Source organism: Ceratotherium simum, chromosome 5 (assembly GCF_057802395.1).
Source record: "Ceratotherium simum simum isolate JZ-2026a chromosome 5, ASM5780239v1, whole genome shotgun sequence".
NCBI classification, from domain to species: domain Eukaryota; kingdom Metazoa; phylum Chordata; class Mammalia; order Perissodactyla; family Rhinocerotidae; genus Ceratotherium; species Ceratotherium simum.
Genome location: NC_141904.1, coordinates 45,171,582 through 45,191,122, shown reverse-complemented (window position 1 = coordinate 45,191,122; position 19,541 = coordinate 45,171,582). Strand labels below are relative to the sequence as shown.

Sequence of the window (19,541 nt, the reverse complement as noted above, 5' to 3'; positions counted from 1 at the left end):
GTTTTCCTCATTTCACAGACTGGTGGAAATGTCATGGACCTGCAGTGGTCCACAGACCCCCCCTTAGGAACCGCTGATCTATCTAATTCCCCTGGCTCCTATTTCACCCACCCTTAACTCTTCCCATACTGTGAACAACCTTGCTTCGCCTGTCAAGAATGAAGTTCAGGGCCGGCCCTGTGGCTTAGCGGTTAAGTGCACGAGCTCCGCTACTGGTGGCCCGGGTTCAGATCCCGGGCACGCACTGACGCACCGCTTCTCCGGCCATGCTGAGGCCGCGTCCCACATACAGCAACTAGCAGGATGTGCAACTATGACATACAACTATCTACTGGGGCTTTGGGGAAGAAAAAGGAGGAGGATTGGCAATAGATGTTAGCTCAGAGCTGGTCTTCCTCAGCAAAAAGAGGTGGATTAGCACGGATGTTAGCTCAGGGCTGATCTTCCTCAAAAAAAAAAAAATGAAGTTCAAACTCCTTCACACGGCATACCAGTTTCTCAGTGATCTACATATTGTTCACTTCTCCAACATTAACTCTCAAGATAACCCCCAGCATCGTGCTAAACATTTTCAGTTCCCTAGCATGTTCAAATGGCCCAATATGCCCCAGACACAAGGAATTCCATGCAGGCCAGCAATTACAAATACATGAGATTAACATAATCCAGATGGTCCTAGCTTAACATACAGGGCTGGTTAAGGTGACAGCTCAGCCTCCTTTATCTCCTCCTTGGCCTGGTTATTTCCCTCTCAATATCCAGATCTCAAGAATAAGCTCTCTTCTCATCAGAAATCCAGGAACAGTGCATGGATTAAATTACTGATCATCTATCATTTGCAATGTAGTTACCAGATAATACACTCAGGCCACAAGCACCACACTCCAGGCAGCAAGCTGGCCCTCCAGGGATGGCTCTCTGGATTAATGCTGCCTATCCTGTGGTCCCCAAACCTCTTCACTGTTTAAAGAAACCTGAGGACTCCATTAACTGAGGCTCTTTCTTTTCTAGAGTAACCTTTTTTTTTTTAAAGATTTATTTATTTTTTCCGCCCAAAGCCCCAGTAGATAGTTGTATGTCATAGCTGCACATCCTTCTAGTTGCTGTATGTGGCACATGGCCTCAGCATGGCTGGAGAAGTGGTGCGTTGGTGCGTGCCTGGGATCCGAACCCGGGCTGCCAGCAGCGGAGTGCACGCACTTAACCACTAAGCCACAGGGCCAGCCCGAGGCTCTTCCTTTTCTTAGCTCAATTTCTCTCCTCTAGGCCACTCTCTAAGTGACAATGCTGCTTTCAGCTACAGGATCTTCTTCTGAGTTCGCACTCTCTACCCTGGGATAAAATGGTCTTTAAATGGGTTGTGACTATCCTGGCTCAAGGTCATCAACGTCTGGCTCATTTGTATTTTTCTTTTTTTTTTTTTTTTTATAATTTTCTTTCTTTCTTTTTCCCCAAATCCCCAGTAGATAGTTGTATGTCATAGTTGCACATCCTTCTAGTTGCTGTATGTGGGACGCGGCCTCAGCATGGCTGGAGAAGCGGTGCGTTGGTGCGCGCCCAGGATCCGAACCCCGGTCGCCAGCAGCGGAGCTCGCGCACTTAACCGCTAAGCCACGGGGCCGGCCCTCATTTGTATTTTTCTAAACCACAGCTTCCAACCAAGCATAGCCTTTGGTTACAACAAAAGAAGGTAACATTTGCAAGATACAAACCAGGGGGAACAAGGAAAAGGGAGGTAATCTATGACCCTATTTCCTGAAAATATCAGGTAGAAGCACCCAACCTATAAAGCCTTATACGTTTTCATAATGAAGCTACTCTACCTGGTTATGGAGGGAGGGAGAGAGAGACAGATGGAAACTAGATAGCAAATAATCCTTTGAACCCAGAAAAGATGTACCATATGGAGAAATAACAAATTGACTTTTTGTTTAATACATTAGTCTCCTGCAAAATGTCAGATGAACCCAGTGGCTAGTATTCAGTTGTATGGGGCAGTCCTAATGAAATCACCTCTTGAAGAAGTACAACCAAGGACCAGTTCTCATTTACTACTAGCTTACAGCCTCCTATAAGGTCCATTCTTACAGCAATATCTTCAGTTTCTATTTAAATCTCTTCCTTCCTGAACTGAGTGAAATTGCTCATTTCTACCATTCCTATAATCAACACTTAAATGGTCATGCCATACATTCATTTACAGTGGAAATACTTCCCAACTTCCTCACCTTTCTTCATCTAGTCATGTGATTCCTGTCCTTGAGAAGTGACAACTTGGCTGCAACAGTTAAACATAAAAATCTGAGTCCACTACATGGGGGAAAAAACCCCAGCATATAACTGAGTAGCAAGTATAATGTGGCCATCTAGAAAAGGTAATAATTCAAGGTGGAGAAAGGTGTATGTAAGACAGTGCAAAAGGCAGTATCAAAGTTACAAACTTCAGAAGGCCTATTTAAGTCCAGGAAAGATCAAAGAAAGAGAGAGAGAAGAGGGGAGGGCATGTGAGGAAGCAAAAAGAGCAAGGGCTGTGAGGTAGGAAGTGAGAGAGTGGATGATGTGGAGCGTGGGGAGAAAGCACTGGCTGGAGCAGAGGGAGCCCTCTGGGGAGAGGTGAGATGTAGGGCTGGATTGGTGTGGCCAGGCCAAGAAGGGGAGGGCCGAACAAGCTGCACTCGGGGGACACATGAACCAACAATTTCATTTAAAAGTTTGTCTCCTGAGTGAATATTCCGATGGCAAATAAAATTTGAATTCTGAATAAAGATTTTCCCACAATCCTCACATTTACAGTCTCCTTCTCCATCATGGAATCTCTGGTGTTGCTCCAATCCTGAACTTTCTTTGAAATCTGTCTTGCAAGGGTGGATTTGCTGATGTCGATTTAAATTACCTTTCTGCCTGAAGGCCGTCCCACATTCCTCACATTGATAGGCTTTCTCCCCAGAGTGAATTTTCCGATGCTGGACAAGGTTTGAGTTCCAGGTGAAGCTTTTCCCACACTCTTTACATTGGTAGGGTCTCTCTCCAGTGTGTAGCAATTGGTGGTGAATGAGCTGTGAGTTCACATGAAAAGCTTTGCCACACTCCTTACATATATATGGTTTCTCACCAGTATGAATTCTCTGATGCTGAATAAAAGTATTTTTCTCACCAAAGGCCTTACCACAGTCCTTGCATTTAAATGGTTTCTCCCCAGTATGCACTCTCTGATAATGAAACAGTGTGGATTTGAAAACAAAGGTTTTGCCACACTCCTTACACTCGTGGAGCCTCTCCCCAGTGTGGATTCGTTGGTGTTTAGTGCAGTGGGAGCTGCACCTAAAAGCCTTGCCACACTCTTTGCATGCATAGGGTCGCTCCCCACTGTGGATCCTTCGGTGATGCATAAAACTAGAGTTGAACCTAAAGGCTTTACCACACTCCTTACACTGATAGGGCTTCTCTCCAGTGTGAATTCGCAGGTGTGCTGTGTACTGGGAGTTGCTCCTGAATGCCTTGCCACACTCCTTGCACGCATAGGGTGGCTTTCCACCTTGAATACTTTGGTGCTGAACAAAAGTGGAGCTAAGGCTAAAGACTCTGACACACTCCTTACATTGATATGCCTTTTCTCCAATGGGGTTTTTCTGATGCTGAAAAAAGTCTGAATTACGATTACAACTGTAATGTTTGTCCCACACATCAGAGTTACAGAAAATCTGGATACCTGGAACTTGCAGATGTTTTTCACGCTGAGAACACACACTAACAATTTTTTCTGATTTCTTTTTTGGATGCTTTTTATTTGCTATAGCAAGTTTCTCATTATTAACTATCTCCTTCACAGAATGTCTCTCATTTTTATTCATTCTATCCCTTGTGAAATTTCCTCTACGCCTATCTAACTTGCCCTCTGACATGCAGGTATCTTGAAAGTCAGGTCCCCCTCTCTGATGTTCACCTGATCCCATGCCACAGGATTTGTGTTTATCAGAAATTATTTGCTTTGAAGTCAAATGCTCATTCTCAGCCCAGGTTTTTCCACCTCACAAGAGAAGAAATACATGAAAAAACCACCTCTCAGCAATGCTAGAGGGAACTGGATCAGGGGGTAGCAAACTTTGTCTGTAAAGGGCTATACTTAAGGGTCTTCAGGCCATATGGTCTCTACTGTAACTCTACTGTTGTAATGTGAAAGTAGCACAATATGTAAATGAATGAACATGATTGAATTCCCATAAAACTTTATTTATAGACACTGAAATTTGAATTTCATATAATTTTCATGTGTTACAAGATAGTATTCTTCATTTGACTTCTTTCACCCAATAAAAAACTTCAATCATTCTTATCTCATGGGCCATACAAAAAAAGACAGGTGGTAGGCCAGATTTTGCCTACAGGCTGTAATTAATCATTAATCATTGCCTGAATTAATCATCAAGTATGATTAACACATCCTATTAGTAAATGGCTTTTACATGTTTATAAAATGCCTGTAGAGCACGTAGGGAATGAGACAAGGCAAGGAAAAGTCCTGAATCCTAAGAGGGAAGAGAAAATTTTATCAGGGTTTACAGATCCAAAAAGAGTTCAAGATGAAAAGGTAGCTGAGAGGACAGGAATACTCAATAAGGGAAGGCTGTGGGTACTAAAGGAATGAGTGATAGTGTAAAAACCCTGAGAACAGAAAGTGATGGGAAAGTGAAATGGAGGGTTTAGATAGGGCAGGGAAGGAATGGAGAAAGAATTGGGAGGAATAAAGTTAGGAGAGAATCTTATTAATCATTCAAGTGAAAAAACAAAAAATATCAAGTAACTTTGTATAAAATGTTATGGCATAAATGAGAAAAGTATGAGATTATTCCTGCTATCAGGAAGCTTGTAGTTTATTGGGGAAATATAAGTAATATACATAAAATAGTTAGAGAACATAGTATTGGATTAGGAGAACATAGATCTAACCCACCACCCAAAATAACTTAACCCAGGAATTACAATGTAACCAAGTCTTTGCCAAGCCAGCCTGGCTACAGGTTGGTATTTCCAAAACTGTGGTCGTTACGTCATCTGCATCAGAATCACCTGGAATGCTGTTAAACATGCAGATTCCTGGGCTACAGACTGGATAGAATTAAGCCCTTGTTAAGCACTTTAACAAGGTCTCAGGTGAGACTTATACATACCACCATTTAAAAAGGAGAACAGACTCAGATTTACTTCACCAGGGACAATTTACATAAAGGGAAAATGAGGCATAATCCTACTGAATTAATAATCAATCTGTGACTTCCTATGGGGTCCTTTCTCCTGTGAAAAGTGTCAGAAATATGATAACAGAAGTTCTCTCACAACAAAGACTAGATGTAGTAGAAGGAGGTGAGTGACTAGTATCCCAGCACTCACCACCACGGATGCCTCTCACAGCATCTCTAGACAAACCACCCTTAAGATCCAAGCCCCAAGCCTCTTCCCCTTGCTCTAGCTGAAAAGCATCAGCAGGTCTGGAAAATGGAGACCCTATCAGGGGCTAAGAACAAACCAAGGAGATAGAGGATGAGAAGAAGTAAAGCAGACACAACAGGCTGGGAATTAACATGAGCAATGGCAATAACTAGTAATTACTGAGGATGTACTATGTGCCAAATACATGGATTACTTACTTACTTGACAGATGAGGGAGATACTGTCCCCATTTTATAAAGGAGAAACTGAAACAAAGTCACATAGCTAATAACCAGCACTCTGGCTCCCAGGTCTGTGCTCCTAAGCACTCTGCCTTTGAGATGCAGTGCTGAACAGAGCTGTGCTTCTTGAGCTTTTCTCCTGAAGCATGCAATGTTGAGGAGAAGCCAGAAGAGGAGAGGGGAGGAGGCAAGGCCTCCAACAGCCCACCAAAAATATCACCTTTCTTCAAGGTCTCAGTTTCACTGTATAAATTCATGACAACTTTCCATATTTCTCTATATATCCATGTTTTCGAAAATAAAAATGATTTTTAGAAATATTTATCAATAAGGTTGGCCAAGGTTATATTTTCATATCAGAAAGCAAGAAAGTTTTGAAAACCAAATGGAATCATGTCAAAAAGACATAACATATTCAAAAAGGAATTATATAAAACAATGTGTATACAACTATAACATACAGAAATGTAATATATTTGACAACAACAGCACAAAGGAGGTGGATGGAAACAAGACTGTATCGAAGTAAGGAAACGACACCTGAAGGTAACTCAAATCCACAAGAAAAAATGAAAAGAACCAAAAATAATAAATAAGAAGGTTAATATAACAAATTCTATAAATATATACTTGCTCTCTCAGCTCCTTGAGAAGATATAAAATAGTAATTTAAGAATGTATTACTGTGTTTGTAACATATATAGACATAATAATAATAGCACAAAAAAGGAAGAGAGGGGAATAGAGAATATATGAGTAAAGTTTGTATCTTACTAGAATTAAGTTAGTATAAATTTGAAGTAGATTCTGATAAACTAAGATGTATATTGCAAACCTTAGAGCAATCCACAAGGAAAAAAACTCAAACAATAGTTTAAAAAACCATGAAAGGAATTAAGATGTCATACTAGAAAATATTCACTTAATGAAACAGAAATAAGTAAAGTAAGTACAGAGGAACAAAAAAGACATAGGACATAAAGAGAACAAAAACCAAAATAGCAGACGTAAATCCAAGCATACCAATAACAGTAAATGTGAATGGATTAAATGACTCAATCAAAAAGCAAAGACTGTAAGACTGGATATAAAAACAAGATCCAGGGGCCAGCCCCATGGTGTAGCAGTTAAGTGCACGCGCTCTACTGCTGGCGGCCCGGGTTCAGATGCTGGGGGCGCACCGACGCACCGCTTGTCAGGCCATGCTGTGGCAGCGTCCCACAGAAAGTGGAGGAAGATGGGCATGGATGTTAGCTCAGGGCCAGTCTTCCTCAGCAAAAAGAGGAGGATTGGCATGGATGTTAGCTCAGGGCTGATCTTCCTCACAAAAAAAAAAAAAAACACCAAGATCCAACTATATGCTATCTATAGGAGACACTAACTTTAGATTCAAAGACATAAACAGGTTAAAGGTAAAAAGATAGAAAAATTTATACCACGAAAGCAGTAAGTATAAAAGAGCTGGAGTGGCTATACTAATGTCAGACAAAACAGACTTTAAAACAAAATATGTTACTAGAAGTAAAGGAATATTCTATAATGATAGAAAGGTCAATCCATCAGGAAGAGATAACAATTATAAACATATACGTACCTTAAAAAAGAGCATCAAAATACATGAAGCAAATACCACCAGAATTAAAGGGAGACAACGATAATAGATAGAAACTTCAATACTCCACTTTCAATGACAGAAGTAGGGAGAAGATCAAAAGAAACAGAAGACTTGAAAAACATTATAAACTTAACAGATATCTATAGAACACTCCACCCAACAACAACAGAACACACATTCTTCTCAAACACACATGGAACATTCTCAGGACAGACCATAATGCTAGGTTATAAAGCAAGCCTCAGTAAAATAAATGGATCAAAGAAGAAATCATAAGTGATATTAAAAATGTGAGGTGAATGAAACTGAAGACACAGCATACCAAAACTTATGGGAAGCAGCTAAAGCAGTGCTTAGAGGGAAATTTACAACTGTAAATGCCTATATTAAAAAAAAAGAGAAATCTCAAATCAATAACCTAACCTTCCACCTTAAGAAAGTAGAAAACTACTTTTTCTTAATAAGAGCAAACTACTTACAAGAGAAACTAAACCCAAAGCAGGAGGAGAGAAGGATAAAATAAAGATTAGAGAGGAAAGAAATGAAATAGAAAATGGGAAAGCAGTAAAGAAAATAAATGAAATCAAGAGTTGGTTCTTTGAAATCATCAACAATATTGAGAAAGCTTTACTAGACTGACCAAGAGAAAAAGAGAGAAGACTCAAATTACTAAAATCAGAAATTAAAGTGGGAACATCACAACAGAAAAAAAAATTGTAAGAAAATAATATGAATAATCGTATGCCAACAAATTTGATAATTTAGATGAAATGGACTGATTCCTAGAAAGACGTAAACTACCCCAGCTGACTAGAAAATCACAATAGACCTATAACAGGAGATTGAATTAATAATTTTAAAACTTTCCACAAACAAAAGCCCAGGCCCTGATGGCTTCACTGTGAATCTACTGAACATTTAAGATTTAACACTAGTCATTCACAATCTTTTTCAAAAATGCAAGAGGAAGGAATACTTCCCAACTTATTCAATGAGGCCAACTATTACCCTGAAACAAAACCAGACAAAGACATAAGAAACTACAGACCAATTTTCTTATGAATATAAATGCAAAACCCTCAAAAAAAAAAAAAAAGAACTATCAAACTGAATCTAGCAACATATAAAAAGGACTGTACATCATCACCTACTGTGATTTATCCAAGGAATGCAAGGGTGGTTCATCACACAAAAATCAATCAATGTAATATATCATATTAATAGAATAAGGGACAAAAATCACATTATGACCTTAATAGTAACAAAAAATCATTTCACAAACTCTAACACCCTTTAGTGATAGAAACCCTCAACAAATTAGGAACAAAGGGAACTTCCACAACAGGATGAAGAGCATTTATGAAAAAAAACACAGCTAACATCATACTTAATGGTGAAAGACTGAATGTTTTCCCCCTAAGATCAGGAATAAGACAAGGATATCCACTCTGGCAACTTTTATATAACATTGTCCTGGAAGTTCTAACCAGGGTAATTAGGCAAGAAAAAGAAATAAAAGGCATTCAAATTGAAAGGAAGAAGTAACACTATTTCTATCTGTAGATGACATGATATATAGAAAATCCTAAGGAACTTCATCAAAATTAAAAATTTGTGTGCTTCAAAGGACATTTTAGAAAAGACAATCCACAGAATTTTTGCAAATCATGTATCTGATAAGGATTTAGTAGCCACAATACGTAAGAACACTTACAACTCAAAAATAAAAGGATGAATAACCCAATTTAAAAATGTACAAAGGATTTGGACAGACATTTCTCCAAAGAAGATACACATGGCTAATAACACATGAAAACATGCTCAACATCACTAGTCATTAGGGAAATGCAAATCAAAACCACAACGAGATACCGCTTCATACTCCCTAGGATGGCTATAATCAAAAAAATAGACAACAATAAGTGTTGATGAGGAGGTGGAGAATTTGAAACCCTCATACACTGCTGTGCAGGATAGTAAAATGGTTTAGCCACTTTGGAAAAAATTTTAGCATTCCTCAAAATGTTAAACAAAGAATTACCATATGACCCAGCAAGTATATATCTCGAGTTTGTACCCACGAGAAATGAAAACATATGTCTGCATTAAAACTTGTACACCAATGTTCACAGCAGCTTTATTCATAATGCCCAAACAGCGGAAACAACCCAAATGTCCATCAACTGATGAATGGATAATGTGATATTATGCATCCAATGGATATTACGCATACACAAGAAGGAATGAGTACTGACATACGTTATAAAAGGGATGAACCTTGAAAACATTATGTTAAGTGAAAGGTAGCTGCAAAAGACCATATATTGTATGAGTCCATTAATACCAAATATCCACAATAGGCAAATCTACAGAAACAGAAAGTAAATAAGTGTTTGCCTAAAACTGATGGTGTGGGGGAAAGAGGGATGAAGAGTGACTGCTAATGGACTGCTAATGGATATGGGGTTTCCTTTTTGGGTGACAAAAACATTCTAAAAGTAGATTGTGGTAACGCTTGCACAACTCTGTGAATATATTAAATACCACTGAACTGTACACTTTAAGTGAGTGAATTGTATAGTTTGTGAATTATACCTCAATAAAGCTGTTTAAAAAAAGGACATGTGAGCCAGCTTTGTAAATGAATCACAATGAGTAATTTTAATGAATTGAAAAACATTAAATTTAAGGAAATCCATGAGTCTATAGAAAAAGAAAATGAGTATTTAACATCATTTAAGATGGCTCTTAAATCAAATCCTCACTTTGAAAACTGGTATTTAAAGATAAAGAATTAGGGGCTGGCCCAGTGGCACAAGCGGTCAAGTGCACACGCTCCGCTTCAGCGGCCCTGGGCTCGCAGGTTCGGATGCTGGGTGTGCACTGATGCACCGCTTGTCAAGCCATGCTGTGGCAGTGTCCCATATAAAGAAGAGGAAGATGGCCACGGATGCTAGCTCAGGGCCAATCTTCCTCAGCAAAAAAAAAAACAAAAAAAAAAAAACGAAGAAGATTGGCATCAGATGTTAGCTCAGGGCCAATCTTCCTCAAAAAAAAAAGATAAAAAATTAAGCCTTTCTCCTGTCTTCCCAAAACAGATGATTTTGAGGAATTTTTAATTTTATTTCATGTGATATTATTTTAGCTAAGTAGGCGAATCTTCTTATTGTTGAGATGTATCCTAAAGGGGAGGAAAATCATATCTGTGAGCTACCTTAAAGTATTTCAATATAAAAAATTATTTCAAATTTTTAATATATTAATTATCATGAAAAGCAAAAATAAACTTTTCTATTTGTTCTGTTGGTTAGTGGACAAAATAATGGTGCACTGAGTTCATCAATTTTGTCAAAGGGGAAACTAGAAAAAGGTGATCACACATAACCAGTGAAGTATTTAGAAAAATTTTTCCACATATCCCCAGGGATAAAAGCATCCCAGTAGGTGAGACACTGAAGCAGGGTGCTGTGTACTACAGTTTGAAGGGCTGAGAAACAATAACAGACCAATCAGAGAGTGTGATCAAGGATCCCAACGCACTCCATGATGCTGGGCACAGAGAGCACACATCTCTCATTGTAATGAAATAAAAGCAAAGGAAGAGACAAAGCTGGAAAGGGCACCCCTTGCTTAACTCACCTGTACGGTCTGTTCTCCTGCTCCTCCTGCTTAGGGCTCCCTGTGGCTGGGTAAAACAGGGCTCTTTCCCTTGTTCCAGATGAGAGATCAGAGCTGGTTTGGAAGTGGGTGATGCTGCTTGAAGGGAAGAATACACAACACAAGAATGAGCAGAGTCAGGGGTCAATCTCAGCCTGTGGCTACAAGATGAGTCAGAAGTGAGGAGAGTAATTCCTGGGTGGACTGAGCAAGAGATACCCTAAAGAGGTATAGGGAGGGGTCCTGGGAAGAAGCCTCAGGATAGTGCTCCCAAGGAAGGCTGAAACACTCTGGGAGGCAAATTTCTATTTAAAGGGAAATAGAATTTCTTACCTTCTTTGTTAGAGGATTCCCCCTGGGGGGAAACAGACACACGGCTCCTGGGAGCAACTCCCACAGGGAGCCTAAGGGGCTGAGCTCTCTCTAGATAATCTGGAGGTTCAATAGTAGGGTGAAGGTACAAAGATACAGCTCAAGCCCTGCTGTACCCAGAGAATCACCTCTAAGGCAGGTAGGGAAGGAGGGCAGCTTTTATGATGGAAAAAGAAGGAAAACCTTCTTGGAGGTCAGGAGGTAGACTCCAGGGCTCTCCATACCTGGCAACTCTTGACATTGCGATTTGGGCCAGCTAATAGCTATAAGAGAGCCCTTTAACCTCTGAAGGCCCAGGCAGAGACCAGCAGCAGAGAGGCCTTACCTAGGAAGGCCACAGCCCCACAGTTCTCCAGCATCACATCCCTGTACAGGGCCCTCTGAGCAGGCACCAGGCTGGCCCGTTCCTTCTCAGTGAAGTACACAGCCACGTCCTCAAAAGTCACTGATGCCTGAAACAATAGGTTCCTGCTCTCCCAGGCCTCAGGACTTTGATGATGGTCAAAACTGTCAATGAGAGGCTGGGAAGGGCACCTACAAGGATACATATTTAGTATTGGGTCCCTCATGTGCCTGAGGGGTTCTTGTATGAAATGTGGAAGGTGTGGAGGAAGAAGCTGCAAACAGCCAGCCAGAGTTCAGCATACTTTCCCAGTTAGAACCAAATACATGTCTACTATGAGCTTCCAAACATACGTGACCTCCAAAAAGACTACTACATAGGAGCTGGGCTTGGGCCTAAGCATGAATGTTCATAAATAAAAGAGAACTAACACACAACTGGATACGGCTGCCACCTTGGCTCTAAGCCCCTCCCCACTTCGTAATACATTTGGGTGAATATTTGGGCTGCTCATATTACTGCCATTTCCCAATTCTGCTTTCATCCCAGTTCTTCCCTCATTCTTGGCTCCTTGCCCACTAACTACTCCAGGCACAAAGCTCTCAAATTTGTTAATGATTCCCCACCCCCATGCAGAGGTAGTGAGGTTAGAGAGGCATAGGAAAATACTGCTTACTTGGAATAGGCTAGGAAAAATCTGTTTATCAAAGGACATCATTAAGAGAGTGAAAAAGCAAGCCACTGGGAGAAGATATTTCATAATACATATATATATCTGACAAAGGACTCATATCCATAATAAAGAACTACAACCTGGAGAAAAAACAACACACAATGTAATAAAAAATGGAAAATCTATCTGAATGGGACTTCGCATGAGAGAATATCCATGTAGCCAATAAACTTATGAAATGCTGCTCCACATCACTGCTTATCGCGGAAAAGGAAATTTAAAAACCCCAATGAGATATCAAGAATGAATGGCAACAAGTGTCGGCAAGGATGTGGAGCACCTGAAAGTCTCACATACTGTTGGTAAAAGTATAAGCTGGAACAACCATTTCCAATGGTTGGAAAATTGTTGGGCAGCATCTACTAAAACTAACCAAATGTATACTCTATGACCTAGCTATCTGACTCCTGAAGATATACCCAAGAGAAATGAGTACGTGTCCACCGAAAGGCATATACAAGAATGTTCGCACATTCTTATTCATAGTAGTGAAAAACTGGAAACAATCAAAATGTCCATCTACAGCAGACTGAGTAATATGTGGTCTAATCATATAATGGAAAACTATTCAGCAATGAAAAAGAACAAACTACTGCCATGTGCAATAACACAGGTGAAGTTCATAGACATAATGTTGAGCAAAGAAGGCAGAAACAAAAGAGTACATGTCGAATGATTCCATTTATACGAAGTTCAAGAACAAATAAAACTAATCTGTGGTGATAGAGCTCAGAATAATGGTCACCTTTCAGGTGGACTGCTTGGGATGGCGAATGAGGGAGCCTTTCAAAGTACTGATAATGTTCTATGTCTTAATATAAGTGATGGTCACACAGGTGTATATATGTCTCAAGAGTGAGCTATACAGTTCAGATTTGTGTTGTAAATAAGTTATACCTCACTGAGAAAGTAAATTTATATATTTTTATATATGCATATATAAAAGTATGTTATAAATATTTTATATATGCATATATATAATTTATACAAATGTATACACCTTTATATATGCATATATAAATATATATGTATATGCACACATGCATAGGTGCAGAGGCAGAGGAAACCCAGCTCACCTGGGGCCTGGCTGCTAAGGACACTGCTGTCATCATCTGACCTCTTTTATTCCCGTCTTGGGGAAAGGTAAAAGTCTCAGGAGCTGAGAGTAAAGATGGAAGCATTAGTGACAATCACTCTACTGACCATAACTCCTGCACACAACATCTGATCCCTCCTATTTTGAGGCTACATGAACTACTACTACTCATCAGTTATTGCCTTGTATCAGCGGCAATTCTCATCTCACAGAGGTGGGATAGCAGGCATATAGGGGGATGCAGAAAGGAAACAGAAATCATCCCAAGAATATAATTAGCATACAACTTCCTATGTACAGTATTCAGCTGACTGGATTAGCAAACAGATCACTTTTTGCTGAGATCACTCAGCAAACAGAGAAGGTGGACTGATAAAACTACAATTTTCAGTAATCCAGAGAAGACACCACAGGAAAGAGGACAGAAAAGGAAACCAGTGCATAGAATGTTATGGGCTGAAAAGAAAGCTGTTGCTCCAGTTAAGATCCCTAGAATCCACACAGTACAGATAGGAATGAGTTGCGTACGAGAAATCCATCCAACACTGTAAGACCTCAGTGTTTTTCCTCTTATGTTACTTAAGATATTAGGACAGGACAGTTTTATTACATAAGTAATAAAAGTCAAAACCACTTGAAAATAGTTTATTAGGAATATCTTGATATATCCCTACTAATATTTTTTTCCTCTAAATACACAGATTGATTATAAGATGTTCATTCAATTTTGTAACAGTGTTTGGGATAGGTGGTGAGGAGAAAAACACTACCATATTAAACTATCCATCAACTTCATGACATGTCTCAAATACTCCAAGTTCTAAATATTATAGTATAGGGGAAGCAAAGCAATTTCATTTCTAAACTAGTTCCAACTCCCTTTGTAGGTCAGTTATTAGCTCATTATTAGCAAGTAAGCCTTCTGCCATTCAGTAGAGTGAATCAGCAAGGTTTATGCATTAAAAGCAACACCTGAGTACAACTAGCTGTCATCAATTAGATCCGAGATATTTAACCAGCATAAAAGTGCACGTACTCATAGACCCTAAAAACAACTTGCATTTCAACTCCATATCTGCAGTTTGCTGTTAAGTCTCAGGGTACTGCAAGAGCATCAGACAAAAGACCTTATATAGTCAGTACACTGCCCTTTCCTCCATTAACCCTCCTTGTGAATCCAGAAAGCCATCCAGTTTGGTAGAGGAAGCTGAGACTGTCAGGAAAACAGAGCTGCCAGGAGAGGCTGAAAGACACATCTTGGCAGTTACAGGGATTCCAATAAGGAAAAAGAGTAGTTACAAGTGTGAACAGAAGGACTTTAAAAGAAAACACAATGCAAACCCACACAAGTAATGTTGCTAAATTCACGGCCGGTTTCTGCCTAAGGGTAACAAAAGCAGTGATTCACACTGAGTAAATAGGTACCCCTTGTAGTTGTGTACTCTAATTCTCTTCAATCATGATACTGTCATCATATCTTTGTAATAAATGTCCCTTAAAGCAGATACTTAATAATATTGACATATTAAACAAACAGACTGAAGCAAAGAGATCTGATCTGTATAGTCGACAATCTGAAAAGCAAATCATCTGGAAGTAGAACAGCAGCAGAGGCCACCCTACAAAACACAAATCACTCCCTCCCACTTTGCTATGGGGGAAAAGCATAGCTATGGAGCTGAAGCATGAGTAACAAGCCTGGGTGGGGAACAAATCACAACCCAACACACTTCACTAAGGGCAGGGACCAAATGTTTAACCCAATTGATTACAAACCTTAACAATGAGGTTATGACAGTGAGTAAAAGAGAATGTAATGAGCAGACTGAAATAAAGGATGTGAGAACTAGGTCAACAAATCTTTCCACCTCTCCCATACTGTACACAGGAAATTATATGCTAAACATTGGACAAATATTAAGTGCTTGATGGGTATAACTCATAAAGAGATTTTTAGATTAAACATTCATATGGGCCAATCCAAATCCAGGACACCACGTTCTCCAATTTGTGGACTAAGTAGCTTCCTTCCTGGGGGAAATAAACAACCATTTTAGTATTCTCAAAACTTTGACTGCTCTATAGATGGCAATAAGCTTCCAGATTGGTTCTACACCAGGCCAGGCGAGTAAAGTGAATAAAGTGATCACAGACCGATTTCCTGGGACCACCTGAAAAGGGAGAAAGAGCGTTAAGTTGTACACAGGCCGAGGGGTAGGGCTGGGGTCTCCGCAGCTGAGGCAAGAGGGGGCTGGAGCGACCGAGGGGCGTGTTCTCTGTTGACAGCGTGTCCTGGAGCGCAGACAGTTAAATCTTTTTGAGGACCTCGGTGTCAACACTCGAATTTGTGTCAGTACTCGAATCTGAATATGCCACAGGCTGTCCTGGGGACGAGAAACCAGGGGGCAGGAACCTGCGGCCAGCGTCCCGGGCCTGCCAGCGCCCACCCTAGACGCGATCGCGTGCAGCCCGGGGGTTGGGACGAGGACCCCAATAGCAGCAGTGGCCGCGCCCGTCTCTCTGGGGTTCTTCCTGTCTTTCTCAGGCCAAGCCAGACCCGCTCACCGTGGGCTCTGGGAAGCCTCTGCAGCTTTCCAGAGAACAGAGATTTGCGACACCACTTGCAAGTCGCCACAAACCAAACCCTCACGCGTTAAAAACACTGGCTGCACCGGAAGTACGTCATCACACTGAGTTGCCAACCCATACCTTGCCTGAACTTCTCTCTAGTAATCTTGGAGGAACTCACTTCTCGGTGGTTCCTCCTTCTAGTTCCCGCGAGACAGCCTGAGGAAAAGGGAGGGTGGACAACATAGGTCCTTGTCTTCCCCCAGCCTCTGAGTTCTGAGGCCAGGTATCTAGACCCGGCTGATGCTAGTGACCAACATAGAGGCGGAGTCTAAGGCGGGAGCAAGAAACGGGGCATCCATTTCATTGGATAGTTGGTGAAGTGGCGGGGCCCAGCCGGGCCAATGAGCAGCGGAGCCCGCATAGGTCATCCTTTCCCTTGGAGGCGGGAGACAGGTCCAGCCCCTGCCCAGTGGAGTTCCCATTTGCTGGTGGGTCCCTCCCTTCAGGGCCTAGAAGAGCAATCAGGGACCTGGCGGGAGATCTGAAAAGGGCTGAGGGGCTGGCCTGGACGGGGTGGGAGTCTCAGGACAGAGGAGCCTGCGAAACATTTGCTGAATGAATGAATGTCAGGAATGGAGTAGCAATCTTTTGTATACCCAGAAGACCCTCGGGATGTCAAAAAGGCAGTGCTTTTCAGTCCTGCGTAGAAAGAGCCACCATGAATGAGTGAGAAAGGGTCAAGAGCAGGAAGAAGCGAGTGCAGCCTCAGCTAGAAGCCTACACACAGTCGTGCGTACCTTTCTTAGACTGTCCTGACTGGTTCCGCAAACTTCACTTGCCCACCACTGCTGGACGTCCTCGTTTACTAGTTCTCACCCGGGCCACTGTGATGCCCCACATGGGGCTCAAAGTTTACGCTCTTTTTATCTCAAACTCATGCTCAACCACTGTTTCCCACACTGCCAAGAAAGCTGAGTCCAGAGGAGCATCGGTCCCTCAGCCATATCCTACTGAGGCCAACGCTTCTCCCAGATCTACGAGGCCCTTGTGTGTCCCAGGTCACATCTTTTCAAGGTAATTTTATCTCAAGTCCTGTACAACCCAGGACCTTTATAGGAGCTCCTCTGATCATCCCCAAAAGACCTTTAAATATGAGAGAGCAAGGGTTAGGATCTCATTCCCTCCTCAGAAGAAACTGAGTCATCACAAGACATAGAGTTGGGTAGGTATGCCAAGGCAAAATCAAAAGAACCTACAAATAATGGTTAGTATAATATTCATTTTAGAACAGCAATTTAGGGCCGGCCCCGTGGCTTAGCGGTTAAGTGCGCGCGCTCTGCTGCTGGCGGCCCGGGTTTGGATCCCGGGTGCGCAAGCCGCACCGCTTCTCCCGCCGTGCTGAGGGGCATCCCACATACAGCAACTAGAAGGATGTGCAGCTATGACATACAACTATCTACTGGGGCTTTGGGGGGAAAAAAAAACAAGAACAGCAATTTAGTTTTGGCAAAACATCACCGTCCCTAACATAAAATTAATGCAATTTGAATATTATTGAATTTGAATATTCAGTTGTAACTGTGTGTGACAACCTATAAACATAAGGAATTTATATCAAGCTTTAAAGGCGCACATATTTAAATACTGTTTTTACACATTTTACAAATTCTTACATATCCAGTTGCTTTAAATATAACCCATATAAGCTTATCTTTAGCCATTTAGAACCTGCCTGCTTTGTATAACCCATGAAACTGCACCTGATATCTGCTAGCCATAGATAAGACAAACCCTGTGCCCATAAAAGACCCCAAACCACTGCTGCCCTTCAAAGTTCTCCGACTCAGAGACTCCCACCTTGCTGCCGAGCGACATTGCCTAGACATCTAAGCCTCTTTTCTAATTCCTCTCTCCCCTAGGTATTCCCTTGCCTTCTTCCCCTGCTGGGTGGTCTCCTTCTGTAAGGAACTTCCCTCCTCATGCAATCACGTGCAGGGGCTGCCCAATAAAGTTTGTTGTACAATAGTGCCATCTAGTGGTCTTGTCTTTTTCTTGCTCAACCCTGAAATCCTCAAACTCACCACAGTATTGAAACAATACAGATCTTTTTGCCTCTTCAGTTCTCTAGTACTATTTAGTTAATACTGGTTACATCATTACTAATGATATTGCATCATCATGCCACCCACGAATACTTGCTTCCAATGATATTCTCAAAGTTTGTTACAATGACTGCAAATACAAGTCTTACACAGAATACACAGAAAGATGTGAATTGTAATAAGCATTCTGGTCATGTTAAATTTACCATTTATGGGACTGGCCCAGTGGCACAGTGGTTAAGTTCGTGTGCTCAGCTTCAGGTAGCCCAGGGTTCACAGGTTTGGATCCCAGGCACGGACCTACACACCCCTTATCAAGCCATGCTGTGACAGGCGTCCCACATATAAAGTAGAGGAAGATGGGCACGGATGTTAGCCCAGGACCAATCTTCCTCAGCAAGAAGAGGAGGATTGGCAACAGATGTTAGCTCAGGGGTAATCTTCCTCATCAAAAAAAAAAAATTTACCATTTAGAATGTTATAGCATAATCATTGAATCACATATTTTACAACCTTGACTTCTCTTGAACTGTTGTCTTAGTCCATTTGGACTGCTACAATAAAATACCACAGACTGGGTAGCTTATAAACAACAGAAGTTTATTTCTCACAGTTCTGGAGGTTGGTAAATCCAAGATCAAGGCGCCAACACGGTCACATTCTGGTGAGGGCTCTCTTCTGGTTCACAGACAGTGCCTTCTCACTGTGACCTCACATGGTGGAAGGGGCTCTGCAGGATCTCTTTCATAAGAACACTAATCCTATTCATGAGAGTTCCACCCTCATGGCCTAAGCACCTCCCAAAGGCCCCACCTCCTAATACCATCACATCAGGATTAGGATTTCAACTATGAATTTTGAGGACACAAACATTCAGACCATAGCAACTGCTTTAATCACTGCATTCCTAGAATGTGATGTCTTTCAGTGTTAATCACACCTCTCCCTTCCATACACCACCACCAGTGGGGAGGATAAGCAATGAGCCCATGGGCAGAGTGAGAAAAGCATTTCAATTAACCCAAGAAATGTCCACTCCCATCCAGTACAGATTAAGAGTGACCCAGACAGCATGGCGTCACTCATCAATCAGAGGGAAGAGAGGACATCTATCAGAAAGCCTGTTGAAAGCCCTCTGAGGAGATAGGTGTGGCTACCCCCAGAGAACTGCCTGACATGTTGTGCCAGAGCCTGTGGAGCGGGTAGAGCGACCCCCTTGGACACCAACCCTGGGGAATGCACAAGATAAAGGACATTTGCTGCTACTTCCTTTGTCCTTGGGTGTTGTAGACCATAGACAGCATTGCAGTAGGAACACAGGTGAACAAGAGCTGACACAAGGGCCCACACACGCAGCTCACACCCAAGGGTTGGCAGTAGACC

The 19,541-nt window shown here is 41.5% G+C and overlaps 2 protein-coding genes across 2 annotated transcripts in view; both read right to left on the bottom strand.

The window, feature by feature from the left end:
• The window catches only part of LOC106802591 (uncharacterized), a 35,955-nt gene extending 30,903 nt beyond the window's left edge, over positions 1–5,052 (bottom strand). The window contains exons 1-2 of the mRNA XM_087431666.1: positions 5,048–5,052; positions 2,786–3,663 (exon numbers count right to left, since the gene is read on the bottom strand). Coding sequence (XP_087287792.1) covers positions 2,786–3,663; positions 5,048–5,052 — 883 coding nt within the window. The remainder of the gene's footprint in view (positions 1–2,785; positions 3,664–5,047) is intronic.
• A 5,273-nt stretch (positions 5,053–10,325) lies between these two features.
• Positions 10,326–17,931, bottom strand: KRABD1 (KRAB domain containing 1). Its single transcript, XM_087431665.1, has 4 exons — positions 17,873–17,931; positions 11,639–11,847; positions 10,924–11,037; positions 10,326–10,465 (listed from the first exon to the last, which is right to left on the bottom strand). The coding sequence occupies exons 1-4, from the start codon at positions 17,929–17,931 to the stop codon at positions 10,353–10,355; spliced, it is 495 nt and encodes a 164-aa protein (XP_087287791.1). The 3' UTR covers positions 10,326–10,352.
• Between the last annotated feature and the right edge of the window lie 1,610 nt (positions 17,932–19,541).

What these genes read in the sequence shown, in the direction of transcription:
- KRABD1 (XM_087431665.1), bottom strand. Translation starts at nt 17,931, where the DNA reads ATGTCGCTCGGCAGCAAGGTGGGAGTCTCTGAGTCGGAGAACTTTGAA. An exon ending in AACTTTGAAGGGCAGCAGTG is followed by an intron (nt 11,848 to 17,872) that starts GTTTGGGGTCTT and finishes GTATCCTTGTAG; the next exon opens with GTGCCCTTCCCAGCCTCTCA. An exon ending in CAGGAGAACAGACCGTACAG is followed by an intron (nt 10,466 to 10,923) that starts GTGAGTTAAGCA and finishes CCTCCCCTTTAG; the next exon opens with GATACATCTCAACAATAAGA.